The following is a 23417-nucleotide window of genomic DNA, read 5'->3' as shown; positions in this document are numbered from 1 at the left end:
TCTCGTTACGTTCGTCCATGGCTTCTAAATCGTGTTTCCTTGAAATTCAATCGATTGGTTTTTCAAAACAATCGATTGAATGATAACTCAATCGATTGGTTTACACTATATCACAAAACAATCGATTGAAAGTTGTAAGGTAGAATGGTAAAAAGCTTATACCAATCGATTGTTTATACTTTCCAATCGAATGAATGCCTCAAAACAATCGATTGTTGTTGTTACTCAATCGATTGAATTCACGAAAACAATATGGATTTGCCAAATACAATCGATTGGAAAGTGATGACATTGAAGTTTTAGCCAAATTCAATCGATTGGTAATGTAATCCAATCGATTGGAAGGTGATGAAGTTGAATATTTTGCCAATTTCAATCGATTGGTAATGGTACCCAATCGATTGAAATGAAATTGTACACTGAAAATTTATAAATTCACCTTTGCTTCGCATGCTGCAACTAATGCATGTTACATACAAGAAACTAAAAAGCACATAAAATAAAAACAGACAATTAATTATATGATTGTTCTATTTTAAATTTAATCTGTTTGTTCTCTGGTTTTGCCCCACTGAAATAAAATCAAGAAAATAATCCATGTTTAAATCAAATCAAACGCAGGACCAAGATGCTCAACATCCATAATGCCTAATGAAATAAATTATAATGCATGGAATATAATAAAATAGCAATAGTCCAAATAAAGTAGTATCAAATGAGTAGTAGCAGAATAAAAGAAAGAACCAAAACCAACATTAACAAAAATATAAATTTGATAATAAAAATAAAAAATTATAAAAAATATTTTATGGTTAATCTTATGTACTCCTTATGTATTTTTGTTATAATTAATTATCATCAATATTAAACTAATAAAAAAACAATCTAAATAACAAGCTCTTCCTTTCTCTTCTTTCAGTATTTTGTTTTGGACATCTTCCTTAAGAATGAATTAAATAATCAAGAGTTTCAAACCATATAATAAAACAAAATTGACATAATAAAACAAAAATTGAACTTGCAAGTAACCAACAACGTAATCAAAGAAAGAATCAAAGCAATTCCTCCTCATACAAGATTTAAACATGGATTATTTTCTTGATTTTATTTCAGTAGCGCAAAACCAGAGGACAAACAGATTAAATTTAAAATAGAACAATCATGTAATTAATTGTCTGTTTTTATTTTATGTGCTTTTTAGTTTCTTGTATGTAACATGCATTAGTTGCAGCATGCGAAGCAAAGGTGAATTTATAAATTTTCAGTGTACAGTTTCATTTCAATCGATTGGGTACCATTACCAATCGATTGAAATTGGCAAAACATTCAACTTCATCACCTTCCAATCGATTGGATTACATTACCAATCGATTGAATTTGGCTAAAACTTCAATGTCATCACTTTCCAATCGATTGTATTTGGCAAATCCATGTTGTTTTCGTGAATTCAATCGATTAAGTAACAACAACAATCGATTGTTTTGAGGCATTCATTCGATTGGAAAGTATAAACAATCGATTGGTATAAGCTTTTTACCATTCTACCTTACAACTTTCAATCGATTGTTTTGTGATATAGTGTAAACTAATCGATTGAGTTATCATTCAATCGATTGTTTTGAAAAACCAATCGATTGTATTTCAAGGAAACACGATTTGGAAGCCATGGACGAACGTAACGAGATCAAAGTTAATTATTTAATCAATTGGAATTATTAGGATGAATGGAGGATATAATTGGTTGTTATTTTTGTATTTGATTGTTAATAAATATAATAGATAATTGATAAAATAATAATTTATAAAATAAAAAACTATTTTTATAATTAAATAAAATATATGGGGTTGATTTGTAATTAAAATTAGTTCAAGAACTACGTAACAATTGATAAAAAAACTCTAAAAACATGTTTTCTACTTGGACCACTAAGTGGTCCAAAGGTTCCTGGACCACCGAATCTTGTGCCAAGAAAGATGTGATGAAGTTAATTGTGATGACAGTATGTTTAGTTTATTATTTTTATTTTTTACTGATAATCAAATGTTTTAATATAAACTATTTTAATATTATAATTAAATTTTTTACAACAATATCATTAATTTAAAAAAAAATCAAACACGTATTATCAAATTATACCTATTTTTTTATGTTCATATAGAATGGTTGAAAAAATTTAGTCGATTACAATTTTAAAACAACTTAAAATTTCATAAAATTTTCTAAAATTTGTATAATAAAAAAAATATGAGGCAATAATTTGATAATTAAAATATTTTAAAGATTAAAGTATAGGCTTAAAATTTTATTGAAAATTGTTTTCATATATTACTCTAGTTAATTCTTTTTTGAAAAAGAAAAAGCGGTGCTTATGGTGACCACGCGACACAGCTATTCACGACCATAAAATACACAACGAATGCAGCTTTCACCAGTCACCACGTCGCAACACCCTCTACAAACGCTCAACGTTAAGCCACGTCATCACCAAAATCCTTCTCGCCGCCCTTGCTCCCAAACATCATTCTCCACGGCACGAAAAATAATACCCGATTATCAAGCAATATAAATACACAAGAACCCAGACTATCAAAATCTGAGGCTCCTCTCACAAATATCCATTTTCACTAAGGGAAAAAGAAGTCCTACGTGGCATTTTCATTTCCCATTTCCCTTTCTCCTTGGTCCCTATTGTTCTGTTCTGGTCCTTTCTCAACTATGGCAACCGGGCTGTTGAGGAGGTCTCTGTCTAGGGTTCCATCGTCCCCGGCTTCTAAGCTGGCCCTAATCCGGGCCCACGCGTCGGAGCCTGAATCCCAGCAGGTCGATGCCAAGGCCCGCGGCACCTCCACGATGAAGACGTTCCAAATCTACCGTTGGAACCCGGACAGCCCGTCGAAGCCGGAGCTGAAGAACTACGAGATCAACCTCAAGGAGTGTGGGCCCATGGTCCTAGACGCCCTCATCAAGATCAAGAACGAGATCGACCCGTCGCTCACGTTCCGCAGGTCGTGCCGGGAGGGGATCTGTGGTTCTTGCGCGATGAACATCGACGGTTGCAACGGCCTCGCGTGCCTGACGAAGATCCCTTCGTCTAACGCATCGACGATCACACCGCTGCCGCATATGTTCGTGATAAAGGATTTGGTGGTAGATATGACTAATTTCTATAACCAGTACAAGAGCATCGAACCGTGGCTGAAGAGGAAGAACCCACCGTCGGTGCCAGGGAAGGAGATCCTTCAGAGCAAGAAGGACCGCTCCAAGCTTGATGGGATGTATGAGTGTATCCTGTGTGCCTGCTGTAGCACATCCTGCCCTAGTTACTGGTGGAACCCTGAATCTTATTTGGGCCCTGCCGCCTTGCTCCACGCTAATAGGTAACACCTTTTATTTTTTTAATATAAGTATGCTTTCTTGCATGTTATGTGTTTGTTGTTATGTCTGTATGGTGGTGGTGGTTGGTTTTATTTTTCTCTGGATTATGGTTTAGAAGTTTGTTCTGAAATATAGGAACTGTTAGGTAGTGTTTGTTTCTGGAACTGGAACTGGGGACTGGAACTCTGTTTGGTGGTCAGAATTTCAATCTTTAGTCTCAATCTCTTAGTTTCTGTCTCCCATTCTCAGTCTCCCTTTCAAATGCATGAGAGATGTGGTACTCTTAATTTGTTTGAGAGTTTAGAAATTAGAAAGTCTCTACTGTTGATATTAACTGTATTATTTTTTCTTTGGTTATATTATTTGATGATTGAGTAATTAGTATCAAACATCTCTCTATAGTTCCGGCAATATTGGATAACACTTTGAGCTCTTTCTTTGGCTGTTGTATTTCTTTGGATAACAATTTTTCTTTTGGCTGCATGGAAATGAAAACGCCTTTTTTTATGGATATCTTCCTGATTTCCTCTATGCTAATAGTGAAAAATTGGATCTTGCTTTCATGTTGCTTCATCTGTTTCCCTTGGCAAGGGATTAATCTCTGGTAATGTGTGCTATTTGCTCTAGTTTGTGATCTTGTTTGATTCACCCTTTTTGTCTTCCCTGCATAGTGTGCTTGATTAAAATTTTTGTTCGATTAGACAATCTTTTGAGGTATTGTTCTTCTAACATTTATCTAGAACAAGAACATACTTCATAATTGAGAAAGAAATGATGGTTCTGTGGCCTGTAAAATAATCAGTAGTTTCTTATTCAATGGTTGCTTCCCGATATATGGTTCTGTTGTGCATGCTTTAAAATCTGTGGGGTTTGTTATTGAGCATGTATGTCCAAGAGTTTGTTAGTTCTTGATGAAAATGATTGATGCGAAAGAGTTTGACGTTTTTGTAACTGAATATGATATTGCAGTTGTAGGTAGTTAATACCTACCTTCCCTTTGTTTCCCCTATATTCGTATTGTTTGCTTTCAAATATTTATGTGATCTTAGTTTGGTAGTTTAGCATACTGTTGCTCCTGTTTTAGTCACTCATGTTATGGTTGTGCAGATCACTGAGTGCAGTAGATATTGTCTTTCAGTACTTACTTTTTCTGCTTTATCATGAGTTTTTTATATGATAATTGTGCATAGTGCATGATGTACAAACTTATCGTCGTGCTCTATGAATTATTAGCTCCCTGCTTTTCTTCTTGTTTGTATCAGATGTATGGGTAGGTCTTACGGTAGTTCTAGCTAAGAAACAATGTCATAGATGAACAAAGATTTAAAAATAATTCATTCTCTATTAGGAATGGATAAATTTAAATTGCTTTTTTTACTTACTGAATCATAAGTGTTAGAAGGTGTTTATTTTCTTCTTTCCCATTTAATTTTTGTGCTATATCTTCTGTATTCTGTTAGCTTTTTTAACTAGTCACTTGTTTTGTTGTTTAAACCTAAAACATTGTCTCTGATGAAATTTGCAGGTGGATAAGTGACAGTCGCGACGAGTACACTAAGGAGAGATTGGAGGCCATTAATGATGAATTCAAGCTCTATCGCTGTCACACCATATTGAATTGTGCTCGTGCTTGCCCAAAGGGTTTGAACCCCGGAAAGCAAATCCAACATATCAAGTCACTTCAGCCCAAAGCTTGAAATTCTAATTTTAGAGGCATGATGACGTTTGCATTTCATCATTTATGCTGGGATTTTGTTTTTCCTTCATATGCGGGGGTAAAATAGCCAATAAAAAGCTGATCCCGCTTTTGTAAAACGTTCTTTTATTTAGAGTGGTCAGTGTTCATTGCTTTTGGAATAAATATTAATGGCCAATTGGATACCAAACTGATTGTAGCCTTTTATTTACACATGCTGCAGTGATTTTGTTTTGCCAAGATCATATTTTATTGTAGTAGGCACGGCTTCACCAATTTGTCTAAAGTTGACACACTTTCTTTTGAAGTTTTTTCATGTGAATATCCTCATTTGAAATAATCTGTTTTCTTCTCCATCTCCCCCTCAACTGAATACTCCATTATATTGAAGTCTAGCCACTTAGGTCTACAGATCTTGGAAATTGGAATACAAGACTATTTGTTCTGGCATTAATTTTAGGTCTGAGTTATTTGTGCTACTTATGTTTTAATTTTTATTGTTCATCAATGTGTAATATCATTGATTAAGTGCTCTTTCATGTGGCTGCTATAAGTGAAATTGTGCTATCAATGTTGTTGCTGATTGTTTATCAGTTTGCTTGCTAAATTGTTGATACAATAGCTTATCATATTTTTTTACCAGATTCGGTTAGCTTTTTGACTGATTAAATTGAGCTTTGGTTTCCTTGGTGGTTTTTGCTTGTTACGGAAAATGTTGAAGATCATTTCAATTCAAGGCTATTATAAAATTAAAGTATTTTTTTAATATTTGTAAACAATTTTTAATTTGAAAAGTATAAATAAAAAGTATGATATTAATTTTAATAATATTCTAAGTGTTGTCAAATTTAGATAACCAGTATAACTACTACAATGATAGACAAAATAAACTCTACATATAATCATAAATTCATAATCCTTAGGGACAAGTGAAAGAAAAAAAAATGAGGCTATTTTTATGTGGAAAAAAAACCCCCAAATAATGTCTTGTTTATAAATCATGATCATACACTACAACCTATCTTCATGGATTCATGGCAAAAAATATTGATTTTAGACTTGTCGGCGATGTAACTAAAACAAACTGTGACTATTAAATTATGATCAAGCTAAAAATGAAAAAGGTAATCATTAATTTATGGTCACAATTTTCTTTAGTTATAGTTATAGTTTTTAAACCTGAACAACCTGGCCTTTGATTTAAAAATTATTTAAATTATCAATATAAAATTATTTGTATTAATAATTTTATTAAATATTTAATTAAACTAATTCAATCCTGATCTTACTATATTCATTGGTCTATCCATAACTATATTCATTGGTCTATTTGTATTTAATAATTTTATCAATTATTAAGAAACATGAACCTGCCCTCAATAGCGTCTAACTACAACATGAGATTTTGAGTATGGGTATGGTCGAGCCATCCACCGATGAGACACAGTTACGTGATGAATCATTGCAACAAGAGCAATTCAATATCGTTGTTGAAATGTGTGCATTTTTTTTTCTGTTTTTATTTATCTGAAAATAAATGCAAAGTTTTAATATTACTGATTTTTCCTAATATCAATTTAATATATATTATTATTTTATTTAAAAATTTTAATTTAACAAAATTAAAAATTACTAAGTTCTAAGTTTATGAAGGGTCCACGGTCCCACTTATAAATAGAGTTTGAGAAGAAACTTTTTCATAGGAACTGAGAAACCGAAGGAACAGAAGAGAATCAAGAAGAAGAGAGTGAGAAACTATGGCTTCATGGAATTCATTTCCACTGCAAGTCACCTACGAAGCCCTGGGTTGGTTCGCTTTCTTTTCTTGGTCCATAAGCTTCTATCCTCAAGTCATCTTGAATTTTCGCAGGAAGAGGTTCCTCCTTTGACCTTTCCGCTTTTTTATTTTATTTTTTATTTCTATTTATTCTTATGTTCATTTTGTGTTGAATTTCAGTGTTGTGGGGCTGAACTTCGATTTCGTGCTGTTGAATCTGACAAAGCACAGTTCCTATCTCATATACAACGCTTCTCTGTACTTCAGCTCTGCTATTCAGAACCAATACTACAAGAAATACGGTTATGGCGAGGTTCGATTTTCCTCTTTTATTCACTAATCAAAGTAACCTCAATTTGTTTTCACTTTTCTTTGAAATGCACCAAAACTCGTTTAACTGATGTATATTCTAGTCCCCATGCATATCAAAAATGATATCTGCACACGAAATTATTATTTGTGTATAAATATATATATTGGTTAACTTATTTTGACTGTGAATTTCGGATTTCAATATATAGCTAACAAACATCAATCGGATTATTGCTTTAGTGCGGACTCATGTTTGTTATCTATAGGGAGTGTTTTAACTTGTTAAAATTTTCGAAAACAAAATGGCTTAAGCATATGGAATCAAAGTGAGCATTAACCTAAACTCGTTTCTTTTGTGCCATGCCATACTGTTAAGGATCTGGTTCTCATTTTCATGAAATCTTTGATGTGGGGGATCTTAAATCAGCAATCTTATTCTTACGACTTTGATTCTTTTTATTAATCTATTTCAGATGATACCTGTGGCTGCCAATGATGTTGCTTTCTCAATCCATGCTGTTGTACTAACAGCAATCACCCTATTCCAGATTGCAATCTATGATGTAAGATGAACATCTCCTCCATTTGAGATTATTATTTTGATTCTCCATTCTATTGCTTGAATTTTTTATTTTTCTGAACTTGGTACTTTTGTTTTTTTCCCCCTCATTGTAGCGCGGGGAACAGAAAGTCTCCAAAATTTCTATTGGAATTGTCTCTGTTGCTTGGCTTACTGCTGCAGTCTGTTTCTTTATTGCTTTGCCTACTCATTCCTGGCTCTGGCTTCTCTCCATCTTCAAGTATGATTGTGCTTTTATTTGCATCCCTTTCCTGCTTTCTAACCTTCAATTTAACTCCATAGAATATATGATTTGATGTGATCTTAGCGTTATACTGGATTTAGTGCATTGAGATTTGATATTGTTGAATTTAATTTTGTTTTATTATAAATTTGAGGAATCTGATGTGGTAGGTATTGGTATATATCTCAGTGCATTCTGAGACCATCATACTTCCACCTTTAACTGGAACTTTGGTTGCACATCAGGAGAAAGATTATTTCTTATTTTGAATAATGGCGGCTACTCACATGAATATGTTTTCATGTGAAGATGATAGTTAAGATATTAACAAGTATTATGTTAAGCAGTTTAGTCAAACATGTCAAACCATGTAGCCGTTCTTAGTTATCATCTTAACATGAAGACATCCTCATAAGTAGTCACTTTGAATAATTTAGGCAACAATGCAAATAAATTCTCTTCATCTATATAGTTAGTCAGCACTAATAAGTAATGAAGAGTGTTAAGAGATCGATGCTTTGAATGGGAGTATTTTGGTTCTAATTTGAGAGTCCTACAAAATTTTTAATCTTACATGATAAGCCTCCCAAAGAATCTTGATTTAACGTTGTGTCAGACAGGTTCATGAATAATTCTTTTGAGATGGTTCATATTTTGGTTATATGTAATATATTATAGGCTTATCTACAAAACATTTTCTATGTTAGGGGTCTAGGAGACATGATTTGAAGTACAACTCTTATTGTGTTCCTTTTTGTGTCCCAGTACCCAGTTCCTTCCATTAGACTTGTTGGTTATTTATTGTATTATCTTAGTGCAACAGCTTAGAGTTGTGTTCCTTTTTCCTGCTACTGTGTATGTTGGTATCTTAGTCAGATGATATCAGCTTTCATAAGTCTGTGGAGTTACATTTGTTCTCCTCTTTCAGCTTCACCATGCTTTGACATATAAATGGTGATTTAATTTCATTCTAAATTTTTTCTTAAATTGATTATATTGCAGTGGAATTCAAGTATTTATGACAGTTATAAAATATATTCCCCAGGTAAGGATTCTTTCAAATTTATTTCTGCTTCGAATTTATATGATTGTCGAAATCCCATTTTCATCTATTTTCTTTGTTTTTAAACTAAAACCTGTTAGCAGAGACTTTTTTTTATACATAATTTGTTATCAGAAACTAATTTGTTGGTTATGCTCCAAAGGCAGATGAATATTTTCATTATTTATTTATTTTTTGAAATCCCTATAATCATTGTCTCAAGACTAGATTTATTTCGCTTGAATAACTTGTGTTGTGAATTTAGGCAATCTTTAACTTCCTAAGAAAAAGCACTGATGGCTTTAGCATCGGTAACATTCTACTTGATTTTTCGGGAGGGGTCGGAAACTACTTACAAATGGTCGTGCAATCTGTAGATCAAGGTCTGTCATCTCTGCTATTGCTATAACTAGCCATTTGATTCTGTATTTTCGCATTTAACAAATTTTAAACATGTCAAATTTCCAGATTCATGGGTTAACTTTTATGGGAACATAGGCAAAGTGCTGCTATCTCTGGTATGGAAAACTCTGTTTGAGGAGCATTTCACTCTCACTCAACTCTTGAGTTTTACTTATTTGTTATGTCTATTTCTTCTCCTTCAATTTTTCATGCAGTGGTGGTTCAAGTTCTCATTCTGATTGTGATATCGAATAATCTTTAGATTCATATTTCATAATTCTATTCTAAGTCGGTTAAGGAAAAAATTGATGGTATAACAGCAACAGATCTTATCACTCAAACAGAATAGTAGATTATGTGTTTCTATTCCAAACCGTCACAACATGGCTAGAGAGTGATGCAACTAAAACATTGAAAAAAGTATTCAATGTATTGGATACACCACCATTTTCTATTATTAAAAAAAATTGGAAAACCTTCTGAAGTTGGGAAGGAGAATTTTTCTTTTTGAAAAGATTAATTTCAAAAGTCTCTTTATGTTAGAGAAGGGTGGACGCTTAATTCTGCTGCAACCCTAAACTATCTATTTTAATTTTTAAAACCATTGCTCTAGGTTCATTATGCAAATTTATTTATAACTTAGAGGATACAATTATAAGAATTTAATTTTGATGCACGGTGTAGTAAAGTAGTTTTATATGTGCATTCAATTATGTAATGCTACATCAACAAAAATACTTACTTTTTAAATTGACCGTGTGAATGGTAATACAAAAAAAATGAATGTGATTAGATGAGTAAATGACTCTATAAAATGTTTTACACTGTTAGTGTATCAAAATTAAATTCAAATTATAATCCAAAAAGATGAAAATAAAAATAAAAAGATAAAAATATCAGTAAACATAAGTCATTCTTACATTGGTCAGTCAATAATTAAAGCTTTTATATTACTGTTTTAAAGTTCTTGTCTTTTTGATGGACTACACCACTGCAGGTATCAGTATTGTTTGATATTCTTTTCATCATACAACATTATGTGTTGTATCCAACTGCTAAAAAAGGCTCCAAGTGGGTAGACTCTTCCGAACAAGATGAACAAGTGAGAGAGCACCTTGTCACTCCTGATCAAACAGCACAAGAGAATGTGTAAGACACATTATCTGTTTCATAGTGTGTATATTAGTCCCTTCCCATTTTCATATCAGTAGCAAAACAACCAAAGGATATGTTTTATAGTGCCATACTCCCGGGGAGCCGTTTAGATTTCTGAAGCACCAATGGTATTATTTGTTGTATAATTTAAGCTTCACATTCTTTATGGTAATTCACTAATTTGTATCCTGAATACATATATAATCAAGTGCTTGGCTTTTATTTTGTCACAAGAAGCTGATTCCTCTGTAGATATCGCAAGATCAAATTCGAAATTAGAAATGTATCTAATCAAAGCCATAAATAAATCATCATTTGAAAAAAAAAAAAAAAAAGCTGTATCCAAATCATGATTGTAACACACAAGCTATATCTATCTTATAGGAGCTTAGCCTGAAGTGCAAATTAGCGGCCTGAGTGTAGGTCTATTATTCATAAACATACCCGTAAAACACCAATTTTTTTTTCCCTAAAAAATACACTAGATTTGCTATTATAATTTGCATCCACAACAGACTTTTCCTTTAAAGGTTAACTCTAGCTTGAATAACAACCCGTTTGAATCATGACCCTATTTTAAGCAAAACTGAAGAGGTACGCTGTACACATGACCCTAAATGTAACGATAGAATTCGTAAGTTTATCGAACCAAAAAAAGAAAAAAAATTGGTAGGTTCACACTCCTTAAAATAATATTCGAACCACGAGTTATAGCTTTAAATCATAACTGTAAAATAAATCCAATACACTAATGTTTAAATCACGTATAATAGAAACCAGGATATATGTATTTGGTAACTCAAACAAAACTGGCCATTTAGCTTAAACCTAAGGTGAATGCTATGGTGCCTAAGTTATGATGCCTAACTTACTAAAAAAAGTAAAAAAATAATATTTAATATTTAACTATTTTATTTTTACTTTATACATTTTATTTTTTACCTATAAAAGTAAGTTAGGCAATTTAGGCACAACAATAAAAGGCATCATAGAATCCAGCACGTATATATAACAATAAAAAATATATAGAGAATAGCTTTTTTCAAAAATAAAATTGTACATATAATATTCGATCATTATAATAATATTTACTATTTTGTCTTATAGAATCATGTAAAGCTAATTGAGTGCAATGAACCACTTTATTCTTGAACGTGGTTGTCATAGATGCCACAATTCATGTTGTGAGTGCGTGATTCTCAAGACGCTCTGATTTGAAGGATTCAAACTCGATAGTAGTCTTCTTGGCTTCTTCAGCAATGTATTGAAGAGAAATCTTGGAACAGTTTGGATGATTTTCTATAAGAGTATGAATTTTGAACAAGACAAAATGTTTTTACGCTGAGTAGTTATTTTTGTTGAGTTTACCATCAATAGAAAATAATGTTTTCTTGCAGTTAGAATAAGAGAGAAAGAGAGAGATTTCCATGATAACAAAGAGTAAGCAAGAAAAATGGCTCCAAATACCATGAAAGGACCCAGAGTGAAGTGCTAATAGAGTAAGCAAGAACAGAGAGTATAGGGTTTGTTACTTGGGAAAGAATTAAGGATTAATTTATTACGATTTTTATATCCATATACTTAATATACGCATCAACAGTATTGGATAATAAGTAGGTAGTTACTCTTTTTAACTGCATAACTAACCTAGCTAACAAACTAATCCCTTAACATTACTAAAGTTGAATTCTTAAAAACTCATAAACTTAATATTATCTTAGAAATTGGGATAAAAAAATCTATGTTATTTATTGTCTTTTTTTTTTTTGTTGGTGGGTACCCAACTCAAGTGGAACCCACAACTTTAAAACAAAAATTTCCGGTGTTTTAATTATTTAATTTCTATCAATATATTTAATTTGTTGTTTGGAGTATTTTTAGAGTTGCCTATTTAACTGCATAGGTTGTAAAAAATTATTTTTTGTGCTTTTGCGGTTAGACAGGTTCTTATTTGAATCTCAATTTTTTCAACAAAGTGGTATCTAAAATTTTGGTTGTTTATTTCTGTGTTGATTAAATGGAAGAAAATATTATAAGCTAAATATGGTCAAATTGAATTCCAAAAATTACTCAATTTGAAAAACCCTCATGAAAGATATACTATACAGCAAGAACTTGTATGATCTTGTGGAGGAGGATAAATCCAAAGGTACTAAATCTAATGCTGAATGGAAAAAGAATTAGAAGATATTTGCTTTGATTAGGCAATGACTCGATCTTAGTGTGTATTCATATGTTGACATCGAAACTAATGTTGAGAAAATGTGGAAGAAATTGAAGGAGTTATATGAGAGAAAAAATGTGTAAAATAAAGCATTCTTGATTCGAAAGCTAGTCAATATAAAATATATTGAAAGTAAATCAATACTGGAATACTTGAGCATATTGCAGGAGACTGTGAACCAACTGACAAATAATGACATTACTTTAAATGATGAGTTGCAAGCCTTATTGTTGCTAAATTCTTTACCTGATAGTTGGAAAGTTTTGGTTGTGACATTGACTAACTCAACTATAAAAGAAAAGTTGATGTTAGCAATGGGTAAAGAGAGCATGTTGAATGAAAAAAATTAGAAGAAAAGAGTGGGGTTTGATTAATCTCTCCTCCTAGTCAGAAGCACTTGTTTCAAAGTCACGGGAGATAAGCCACAATAGAAAACCTCACAGTTCTAACAGGTCAGAAAGTTGAAGCAAGTCAAGAGAAAAATACAAGTTAAGAAAGGAGTTCATTTGTCACCATTGTGGCAAGCTGGAGCATATCAAGAGGTATTGTAGGTTCTTGAAAAGAGAACAATCAAGGGAAAGAAATGAAGACAAAGGTAAAGATAGTCATAAAAAACTGTTGCTATTATTTATAAAGATATTCTTATTACATATGATAAAAATTATGTTAATCTTGTCAGTAATAATTCTACTTGGATTATGGATTCTGGTGTCTCATGTCATGTTACTCCGAGGCATGAATTTTTTACTTTTTATACTGCTGAAAATTTTGGCAAGATCAAATTGAGAGATAAAGAGGTGTGTGATATCATTGGTATGGGTGATGTGTGACTTGAAACCAGCATGATATGCAAGTTTCAATCGAAGAATGTTAGGCATGAGCCAGATATGTGGTTCGATCTGATTTCAATGAAGGCTTAGATCAAGAGGGATATTCCACTTCTTTTGGTAGTGAAAAATGCAAAAAAAATGCCCTCGTTGTTGTTAAAGAAGACAATAGTCCCACTACTTTCTACTGATTACAAGCAAAGTTGTGCAAAGAAGAGGCGAATGTAGCTGATGATTCCTCCTTTGATTTGTGGCATATGCATCTTAGTCACTTGAGCGATAAAGGACTAAGCGTCTTAGCCAAGAAGTACTCACTTCCCGTGAAAGGTACAACTTTAAATACTTATACTCATTGTTTTATTGGAAAGCATGCTAGAGTATCATTTCATAGTTCTGGACCTCATAGGAGATCACATATTCTAGATGTAGTTCACACTGATATTTGCACTATGGATGCTAAGACACTAGGCGTTGCATCATACTTTGTTACTTTTATTAATGATTATTCTAGAAAAACACGGACTTTTATTTTAAAATCTAAAGATCAGGTACTCGGTATCTTCAAACACTTTCATGCAAGTGTTGAAAGAGAAACAAGAAAGAAATTGAAATGTGTTTGAGAAGATAACAGTGGTGAATATAGCGGTCCGTTTGAAGAGTATTGTAAAGAACATGGGATCAACTTTAAGAAGATGGATCCTAAGACTCCTCAACATAATGGAGTTACAGAGAGAATGAATCGCACTATCAATGACCGAGTTAGGTGTATGCTCTTTCATGAAAAGTTGCCTAAATCCTTTTGAGGTGAAGCAATGAGAACTGTAGTAGATTTGATCAACCTTTCTCCTTCAATTTCACTAAATAGTGATGTTCCAGAAAAAGTTTAAAGAGAAAAAAATGTCTCCTATAGTCACTTGCGAGTGTTCAGCTGCAGGATTTTTATTCATATTCCAAGAGATGAAAGGTCTAAATTTAATGGAAAGTCAAAGCAGTGTATCTTCAAAGTTATGGTCATAAAGACTTTAGTTACAGATTATGGGATTCGGTGAGCAAAAAAAAATAATTAGAAGCTGAGATGTAGTTTTTCTTAAAGACCAAACTATTGAAGACATTGAGAAGATAGATAAGCCAACAATAAGTGTTAGACATTCTGCTAATGATGAACCTGGTCCTTCCGCTAGACCTCTTGTTGATGGAAGAGATGTACAAGTTGATAATGATGGTGATGATTTGCACGATGAACCTACATCTCAACCTGAGGTGCCAAATGCAAAAGTTTCACCAGATGTTGAAGTTTCACTTGAACCACTAATTGAGACTAAATTGAGAAGATCTACTAGAGAGTGTCATTCTTCTCAGAGATACTCTCCTCATGAGTATGTAATGAACATTGAGATTGGAGAGTCAAAGAGCTATCCGGAAGCTATGTCTGATGAGCATAAAGAAGATTGGTTGAAGGCCATACAAGAAGAAATAAAATCTTTGCATGAGAATCATAGGTTTGAATTGGTGATGCTACCGAAGTGTAAGAGAGCATTTAAGAATAAATGGATGTTCAAACTGAAAGCAAATAAAAATGTCTCACGGCTAAGGTACAAAGCTCAATTGATTGTGAAAAGATTTGAGTAGAAGAAAGGTATTGATTTTGAAGATATTTTCTCTCCAGTTGTAAATATATCCTATATTCGAGTTGTGCTTTGATTTTCATCTAGCTTGAATTTAGAAATTGAGCAGCTTGATGTGAAGACTGCATTCCTTCACGGTGACATAGATAAAGAAATTTATATGAAACAACTAAAGGGTTTCAAGGTTAAAGAAAAGGAGCACCTTGTGTGCACGTTGAAGAAGAGCTTATATGGGATGAAGTAAGCGCCAAGACAGTTGGGTATAGTAAGACTTCTTTTGATCATTGTGTGATGTTAAGAAATTCTCTTATGGTAATTTTATTATTCTCTTACTTTATGTTGATGACATGTTGATCGTTGGTCATGACACTAAGAAGATTGAAAGTCTTAATAAAGACTTGAATAAATCCTTTGCTATGAAGAATTTGGGCCCTGCAAAGAAAATCCTTGGCATGAATATCACTCTTGATAGGAAGAATGGGAAACTTTGGTTGTCGTAGCAGAAATATATTGAGAAGGTTTTAGAGAGATTTAGCATAAGTAATTTCAAACTTGTTAGCACTCCACTTGCTAGTCATTTCAAGCTGAGTTCGTGGCAATGTCCCACAAGTGAGAAAGAAAAAGAAGAAACGAAGAAGATTCCATATGCATCTACAGTTGGCAGTTTGATGTATGCTATGGTTTTGTATGATGCCAGACATTGCTCATACTCTTGGAGTTGTTAGTCAGTTTCTCCCTAATCCTAGCAAGAAACGCTGACAAGTAGTGAAGTGGATTTTCATATACCTTAATGGTACTTCCAAAGTTTGTTTATGCTTTGGGAGTGGCCAACCTGTGTTGGATGGTTACACAGATGCGGATATGGCTGGGGTATCTTAATTTAAGAAAGTCTACTTCTGGTTATATGATGACTTTTGTAGGGGGCACTGTGTTGTGACAATCTCGACTTCAGAAATATGTTGTTTTGTTTACTACAGAGGCAGAATATATTGCTGTTGTTGAAGCTTCTAAGGAACTCTTGTGGATGAAGAAATTTTTACAAGAGTTAGGCATCAATTAAGAAAAGTTTGTGTTATTTTGTAATAGGCAAAGTGTTATCCATCTCAGTAAGAATCTGACATTTTCATGCTAGATCGAAGCACATAGAGGTGAGGTATCATTGGATACGTTAAGCGCTTGAGATAAAGTCATATGCACTTGAGAAGATCTATACTGATGATAATGACTCAGATATGATGACTAAGAGTTTACCTGCAACGAAGTTTGATTCTTGCAAAGAGAAGACAGGCTTGGTAGAGCAGCATATTCCCACTTGAGTCGGTGAGGGAGAGATTTATTGGTGGATTCTCAACTCAAGTGGGACCCACAACTTTAAAATAAAAATTTTGGTGTTTGATTATTTAATTTCTGTCATTATATTTGCTATTTTGAGTATCTTTGGAGTTGCCTATTTAACTACACAGGTTGTGAAAAATTATTTTTGGTGCTTCCACTGTTAGACAGGTTCTTGTGAACCTCAATTTTTCTAACACCTTTGCCTCCTTGATTCTGTTTTCTATTTTGTCTACTTTCATCTAAGTATCTATCTTACTAGCTACTGTGTTCAAGGAATGGAGTGAAGCAACTTATCCTCCTTGGGCACACGGTCTTGGCTATGTTGTCTCAAATGATATAGTAAGAACATAATACAAGAAAATGTAAATTTTGTGTTTGATCTCAAACATATATGTGAACACTAAGTTTTGTAATTTTGTAGCAGATGTTTAAACTAAAAGACATTGCAATGGGAATATGGATTGCAGACATAAAGAAGGAAGGTCTAGAAGTTTGGTATGATAATGAAGGCAGAGTTTATAATGAAAGTTGCAAGGAGGGTTTTATGGTAGCTCATTATCAAGGTCCTAGAGAGATGTATTAATGTATGAGTATTACTAATACATGATATATGAAGTTGGCTGGTGATAGTAGGTATTGTGTAACACTGGTAGGTGACAACTGTATAAAAAATATGAAAAGGTAGCTAGTATAATAGATGTATAAAGAATATGAAGAGGTAGTTAGCATCATATTTTTTTCTTTCTTTTTTGCTATATATAGCTACACCTTCACCCTTTGTAAAAGTTTAATTTTTCTACTAATGCAATAGACATATTTCTCTCTTCCTTAGCTTGCATAGCAGAACCTTCATTTTTCACCAAGAAATCTACAGCTCAGAATAGATTTTGTCATGGTGCGGTGAGTGTGGAGGAGCTGCAAATATTGTAATGCGAGAATTGTGAACTTTGCCCCCTTCCTTCTGCGATATCCATGGCAGATCGAGAAGTGAGAAGGGATAATCCAGAAAAATCATAACTGCAAACATTTTCAGTGAGTGATTTACAAAACCTCATGATATTAATGAATCAACTTGCCAACCTTCAAATGTAAATAGGGAGATCAACATTGAATCTAATTCAAGATCAAATAAGTCCCTTCTACTTCCATCCAAATGAAAGCCCAGGTTTATTACTAACTCAAACTCCTCTTACAATTTGAAATTATCACTCATAGGAAAGATCGGTTTGGCTATCCATCGAATTAAAGAACAAGTTGGGATTCATTAGTGGAACCATTCCAAAACCTGAAAAGACTGACTCAACCTATGAAATTTGGGACAGATGCAACAGCTTTGTACTATTGTAGTTGCATTCTTTCCTAAGCACAGAGATTCTTTAGAGTGTTCTTTGGTGTAACGTGGCCTCAGAGCTCTGAAATGATCTCAAGCACAGATTCTATGAAGGTGATTTGTTTTGGATAGCTGATCTTTAAGAGAAGATGTTTGTGATGAGATCTATCCATCACTGCATATTTCACTAAACTTAAGGAAATTTGGGGAGAATTTGATGAGTTCAAACCAATCTCAGCCTATGCCTGTGGAGCATCACACTCATGTAGACTGAAGATCATAAGAGAACATAGAGACCAAAAATATGCTGTTAGAATTTTGAGAGAGTTAAATGAGCAGTACACAACAGTAAAATCACATATTATGTTGATGGTACCATGGCCCAGTGTGAATTCTATCTACTCTTTACTTTTGTAACAATAAAGACAATTAACCAACTCATATCAAAGTGAAGAAATGGTGCTGGTTAATGCTGTCAATGTTGGAGAAACTGGCAATAAAAATAATAGAGGGTTTGGTACGATCTTCTATGCAAATTCTAGTATCACAAATCAAGGTGGGAAGGCAGACGTGGCCGAGGTCAAGGCAGAATTAGTGGTGGAAGAGTAATGATGAAACACTGTTCTCATTGCGGAAAGGTTGGATACACCATAAATACCTGCTACCATAAGCATGGAATTCCTCCTCATTTGCAAAAGAAATTTGGAGTAGAAAATGTGAACAATATGATTATTGTTGAGAAAATATGTGGAGATGGCAACATATACTTGATGTGTGTTCAACTCAAGAGGAGAATAGTAAGAGCCTAGATAACTTGTTTTCTAGAGATAAAAAACAAGCTTTGATTTCTCTATTCCAGCAACATAAAGGTGATCATGTTCATAGTTCTTTTCAAACACAAGCCATAAACACAGTGATAACTCAGCAATATTTTATCAATTTTTCACATTCCTTTACACACACGACTAGATAATTGATACTGGTGCCACTGCACATGTTACTTTTTTTTTCATACTTTTCACTCTCATCACACAATAGATCCTGTATTAATCAAATGTCCAAATGGAACTGAGATCACAACAACAATTAGTGAAACTATAGTTTTAACGTGCGATTTTTACCTTACAAATGTGTTATATCTGCCTTTTTTTAATTTTAATTTTATACCTGTGTCTGAAACAACTAATTTTTTACCTTGCCAATTCTTATTTAACAATACATACTATGAGATACAGGATAACCTTTTTCTTGAAGATGCTTAGTCATACTAGATAAAGAGGAGGCTTGTATATCTTCAATATAGATACAATTTATGTCAACTTAGAAGTAAAGAATAAAGAACTAGTCAAAAACTCAGTTAGTGTTGCTGCTGTCACAGACACTATAAATCATGAAATTTTGGCATTGTAGGTTAGGACATGTCGGAATTGATAGGTTACAGAAAATGAAAAAGAGTTATCATTTTATTGTATATCCATGAAAACACGAGCCTTGTGAATCATGTCATTATTTTAAACAAAGAAGATTGCCTTTTCATTTGAGTCAAACAAAATCTGTCAATTTATTTTATTCAGTGCATATGGATATTTGGAGACCTATTTCTACCCCATTTTTTACTGACCATAAGTATTTTTTAACAATAATAGAAGAAAAAAGCAAGTTCACTTGGCTATTTTTTATGAAAAATAAAAGTAAAACTCCTTCTTTTATCCAAAAATTTGTTCAACTAATTGAAACCCAATTTCAAACAAAAATAAAAAAACAACAGGACTGATAATGGAGCTGAATTTTTCATGAGTTTTTTTTATGGAAAACAAAAAAAATTCATCAGACTTCATGTGTTGAGACCCTCAACAAAATAGAGTTGTAGAACAAAAACATCAATATATTTTAAATATTGCTAGAACACTCATTTTTAAGGCCCATTTTTCTAAAATTTTTTGCAGATATGCTACAACACATGTTGTACATAGTCTCAATAGAGTCTAGTTCATCTATTAATAATAAAATTCCTTATCAGATTTTTTTTAGTAAAATGCTAAACATTCAACACTTCAAAATTTTTAGATGTGTTATATTTACTTCAACTTTAGTTGCAAATAGAAAGAAATGGGATAAAAAATATATTTTTTTAGCTTTAAAGCAGGAACAAAATGATATCTTTTTATGGACATTAATAATAAACAATTTTTCATATCTAGAAATTTAATTTTTTTATGAAAATTTCTTTTCATATAAGAATAATCAAGTTTCTCATCAATTTGATTATGTTTCCAATTCTAATCAAGACACTAAGATTACATTTCATAATCATGATCCTATAGATGTTTTTGATAGCAGCACATTACCTTCTCATATATCTTAGATTTACTTCCTATTCAATATACATTGCCAAAAATTCTTTCAAATAAATTTTATATTCAACATAGTCAACCTTACCCATTCTTTGAGTTTACCAGCAGCACCGGCATCACATACTATCCCATCATATGATGAAAATCAATCTAATCCCCAAACTACTAATATTAATCTGCCTCCTTCACTAAGAAGATTCTATAGAAAAAGACACAAGCTAAAATACCTTGATGATTATGAATGTATGCAAATCATTGTCTCTGATAACATGGTCCAATCATCAATCACAAAATGGTATCCTATTTTCAATTACTTGAGTTAGAATTTCCTATCACAATCATACAAAATCCTTTCCATTACAATTTCCAATAATGGCAAATTTTTGGTGGGGCAGGACAGGACGGGCTGACGGGCTAGTCCGTTTGCCACCACTAACCTGCCGCTTCACCTTTGATTCCTTGCTTGCTTCATGAGAGTCACGATTTCATTATTTAGGGACATGGGGGTTACCGGAACACACTTACTCGCTTGACTGTCCAATTTTTTTGGAAACATATGGCTAAACGCATTAAAGAATATGTCAACACATGCTCTATTTGTCAGCAGGCAAAGTATGGCACTCAACCCCCAGCTGGATTATTAGAGCCATTGCCAATCCTAACCCATATTTGGCATGACATATCGATGAATTTCATTACAGGTCTAAATTTGTGCACCTTATTCCTCTTTCTTCAGATTTTACTGTCCCAAAAGTGGCTAAAACTTTTGTGCAAGAGGTAGTGAGCATTCACGATTTTTTTTCATTCCATTGTTTTGGATCAAGGCAAAATTTTCACAAGAAAGATTTGGGAACAGTGTTGTGTAAATCAAAGAATTATGTTGGCCAGGAGTTCAGCATACCATCCAGAGTCTAACGGATTAATGGGGGTCCTTAATCGCTTCTTGGAAATCACGTTGTTACACGTAGGAGAATCCAAAATACTGGTTTAAATTGCTACTATGGGCTACGTATAGTTACAACACTTCATACCACTCTGCTATTGGCATGTCCCGTTTAAGGCAGATTTCGACCGAGACCCTCCAATCTTTCTCAAGTACAAACCCAGGTCTATTGACACACCGACTACAGAAATAACTGTTATAGCACAATGCAGTATTGGAATCTCTCAAAAAGAATTTAGAGAAGGCATGGTTGTGAATGAAAATCCAAGAAGATCGGAAGCAAAAGGAGTTTGAGTTCAATATGGGTGATTTTAAGGCGTACTAACAGAACTACTTTACTCTGGGGCCTTGCAAAGAATAAAAAATTATCTATGAGATATTTCAGACCGTTTAAAATTATGGCACGCATTGAAAAAGTGACCTATATGTTGGAATTGCCTACCACAGTCAGGATCCATCCTATTTTTCACATTTCTTTACTCAAGAAATGTCCCGATAATCCAATTTCTTCTACCATTTTCATCCCACTTTTATTAGATGATCAAAGGTACAAACTCCAACCCCCTTTGATATTGGGCACCAAATGGTCAAGCGACTCGATAGTAGCAATCCATGATAGGCGAAGAAGCTACCTGGGAGCCATATAAAGATTCAAGCTACAATACTGATGAATCCATATTTTACGATAATTTTTTGTTTGATTTGGGTAGATTTCATCAACTTATCTCACATTTATTCAATGAAATAGCATGATTTTGTAATTCTCTTTGAATTTGTGCTTAAGTGTGAAACCATGCTTTTTAGGTCCTTAAGTTGGTAATTTTAGTTCACTTTCGATTCTACTAGATGCCTTGATGTGTTTGTGAGTGAATTCAGGTTGAAAAGGCTAGTATTGCATCAAAGGAGTGAAGAGAAAAGCATGCAAAGTGGATGATTCATGAAAAAACAAGGATTTGGAATGCTTAGAGCGACGCGCACGCGTGACAGACACGTACGCGTGACAGACGCGTATCCGTGAAGAGGTGCATTGTCAAAGGCGACGCGTACGCGTGAGAAGAATAATCTAGACAACACGTATGTGTGGTCCATGCGTACGCGTCACAGCAGGCACATGACCTCATTAACTTCAAAACGTTGGGGGTGATTTCTGAGCTTCTCAGGCCCAAATTCAACTTGTTTCTGAGGCTATTTCATGCAGAATTGAAGCTTGGAGTAGGGAGAGCAATTAGGATTAGTTTAGCATCATGTAAGTCATTTTCTAGAGAGAGAAGCTTCCCCTTCTTTCTAAAACCTAGGGTTTTTTTAGTTTAATTTCTTGTAATTTCTACTTTTAATTCTTGCTTTCATTTACTTTTCCTTGTCATTTAACATTATTGCATCTTTGTTCTTTCCTTCTAATTGTTATTTCATTTCTTTTGTTCTTTTATGTTTATGACACTTTGTTATTTTAATTTACGTTTAATGCAATTTATATTTTATGTTCCTTTATTGTTTAATTGAATTGTTATTATGATTTTCTTGATTTTGGTAGTGGTAAAATTTACTACTTCTTGTTATTTTACCATGTTTTTCTTTTATACCTTCCAAGTATTTGATAAAATTTTTTGTTGAATTTTTGCCTAGTTTTTTACACTATTGGTTGGGAATTTGGGTGTTTGGGTGAACTTGAGTGGTGGATGTCCATTCCACATTGTGTGAGGATTGTTAATTAATTTGGTTTCCACTAACTATAAGCCTCCCATTAATAGAGTTGGCTAGGACTTGTGGATTGATATTAATTATGTCATTTTAACCAATTCTCGATGTTAGGATTGACTAATTGGGATTAATTCACACACAATTACCATGTCTGTGATCCACAACTAGGATAGGAATCCTTAATTATCCAACTCTTGCCAAGATCCCTTTTTAGTATTTAATTTCTATTTTCATTGTTTCAATTGCTTCCTTTTAATTCCTTGCTTGCATCTTTAATTAGTTGTCATTTAAATGTCTTGTCTCTTATAATTAAAATCCCAAAAATCTCCCATAGCCAATGATTGATCACATTAATTGCAGCTCCTAGGAAGAATGATCCGGGAGTCAAAATACTGTCGGTTAATTTGATTTGAATTGTGACTATCTCTTGAATCTAAATTTGATTGTTGGCCAATTGTTGGGTTGGGAACTATACTTACAACGCCAAATCTTATTTTGAGAAAAATTCCTAACCCACT

General features: G+C 33.2%; 2 protein-coding genes across 2 annotated transcripts; both read left to right on the top strand.

Moving 5' to 3' along the window:
- The first annotated feature begins 1947 nt into the window (after window positions 1-1947).
- Window positions 1948-5412, top strand: LOC112697258 (succinate dehydrogenase [ubiquinone] iron-sulfur subunit 2, mitochondrial). The gene is made up of 2 exons (XM_025750359.3): window positions 1948-3378; window positions 4902-5412. Exons 1-2 carry the CDS (start codon window positions 2717-2719, stop codon window positions 5071-5073), a joined length of 834 nt encoding a protein of 277 aa, XP_025606144.1. The 5' UTR covers window positions 1948-2716; the 3' UTR covers window positions 5074-5412.
- Window positions 5413-6438: 1026 nt separating this feature from the next.
- On the top strand, window positions 6439-10796 carry LOC112697257 (cystinosin homolog). The gene is made up of 8 exons (XM_025750358.2): window positions 6439-6948; window positions 7030-7162; window positions 7635-7724; window positions 7837-7961; window positions 8967-9009; window positions 9272-9389; window positions 9475-9524; window positions 10406-10796. The coding sequence occupies exons 1-8, from the start codon at window positions 6830-6832 to the stop codon at window positions 10559-10561; spliced, it is 834 nt and encodes a 277-aa protein (XP_025606143.1). The 5' UTR covers window positions 6439-6829; the 3' UTR covers window positions 10562-10796.
- The last annotated feature ends 12621 nt before the right edge of the window (window positions 10797-23417 follow it).

This window comes from Arachis hypogaea, chromosome 6 (assembly GCF_003086295.3).
Source record: "Arachis hypogaea cultivar Tifrunner chromosome 6, arahy.Tifrunner.gnm2.J5K5, whole genome shotgun sequence".
NCBI lineage: Eukaryota > Viridiplantae > Streptophyta > Magnoliopsida > Fabales > Fabaceae > Arachis > Arachis hypogaea.
This window is presented reverse-complemented; position numbering and strand designations above follow the sequence as displayed.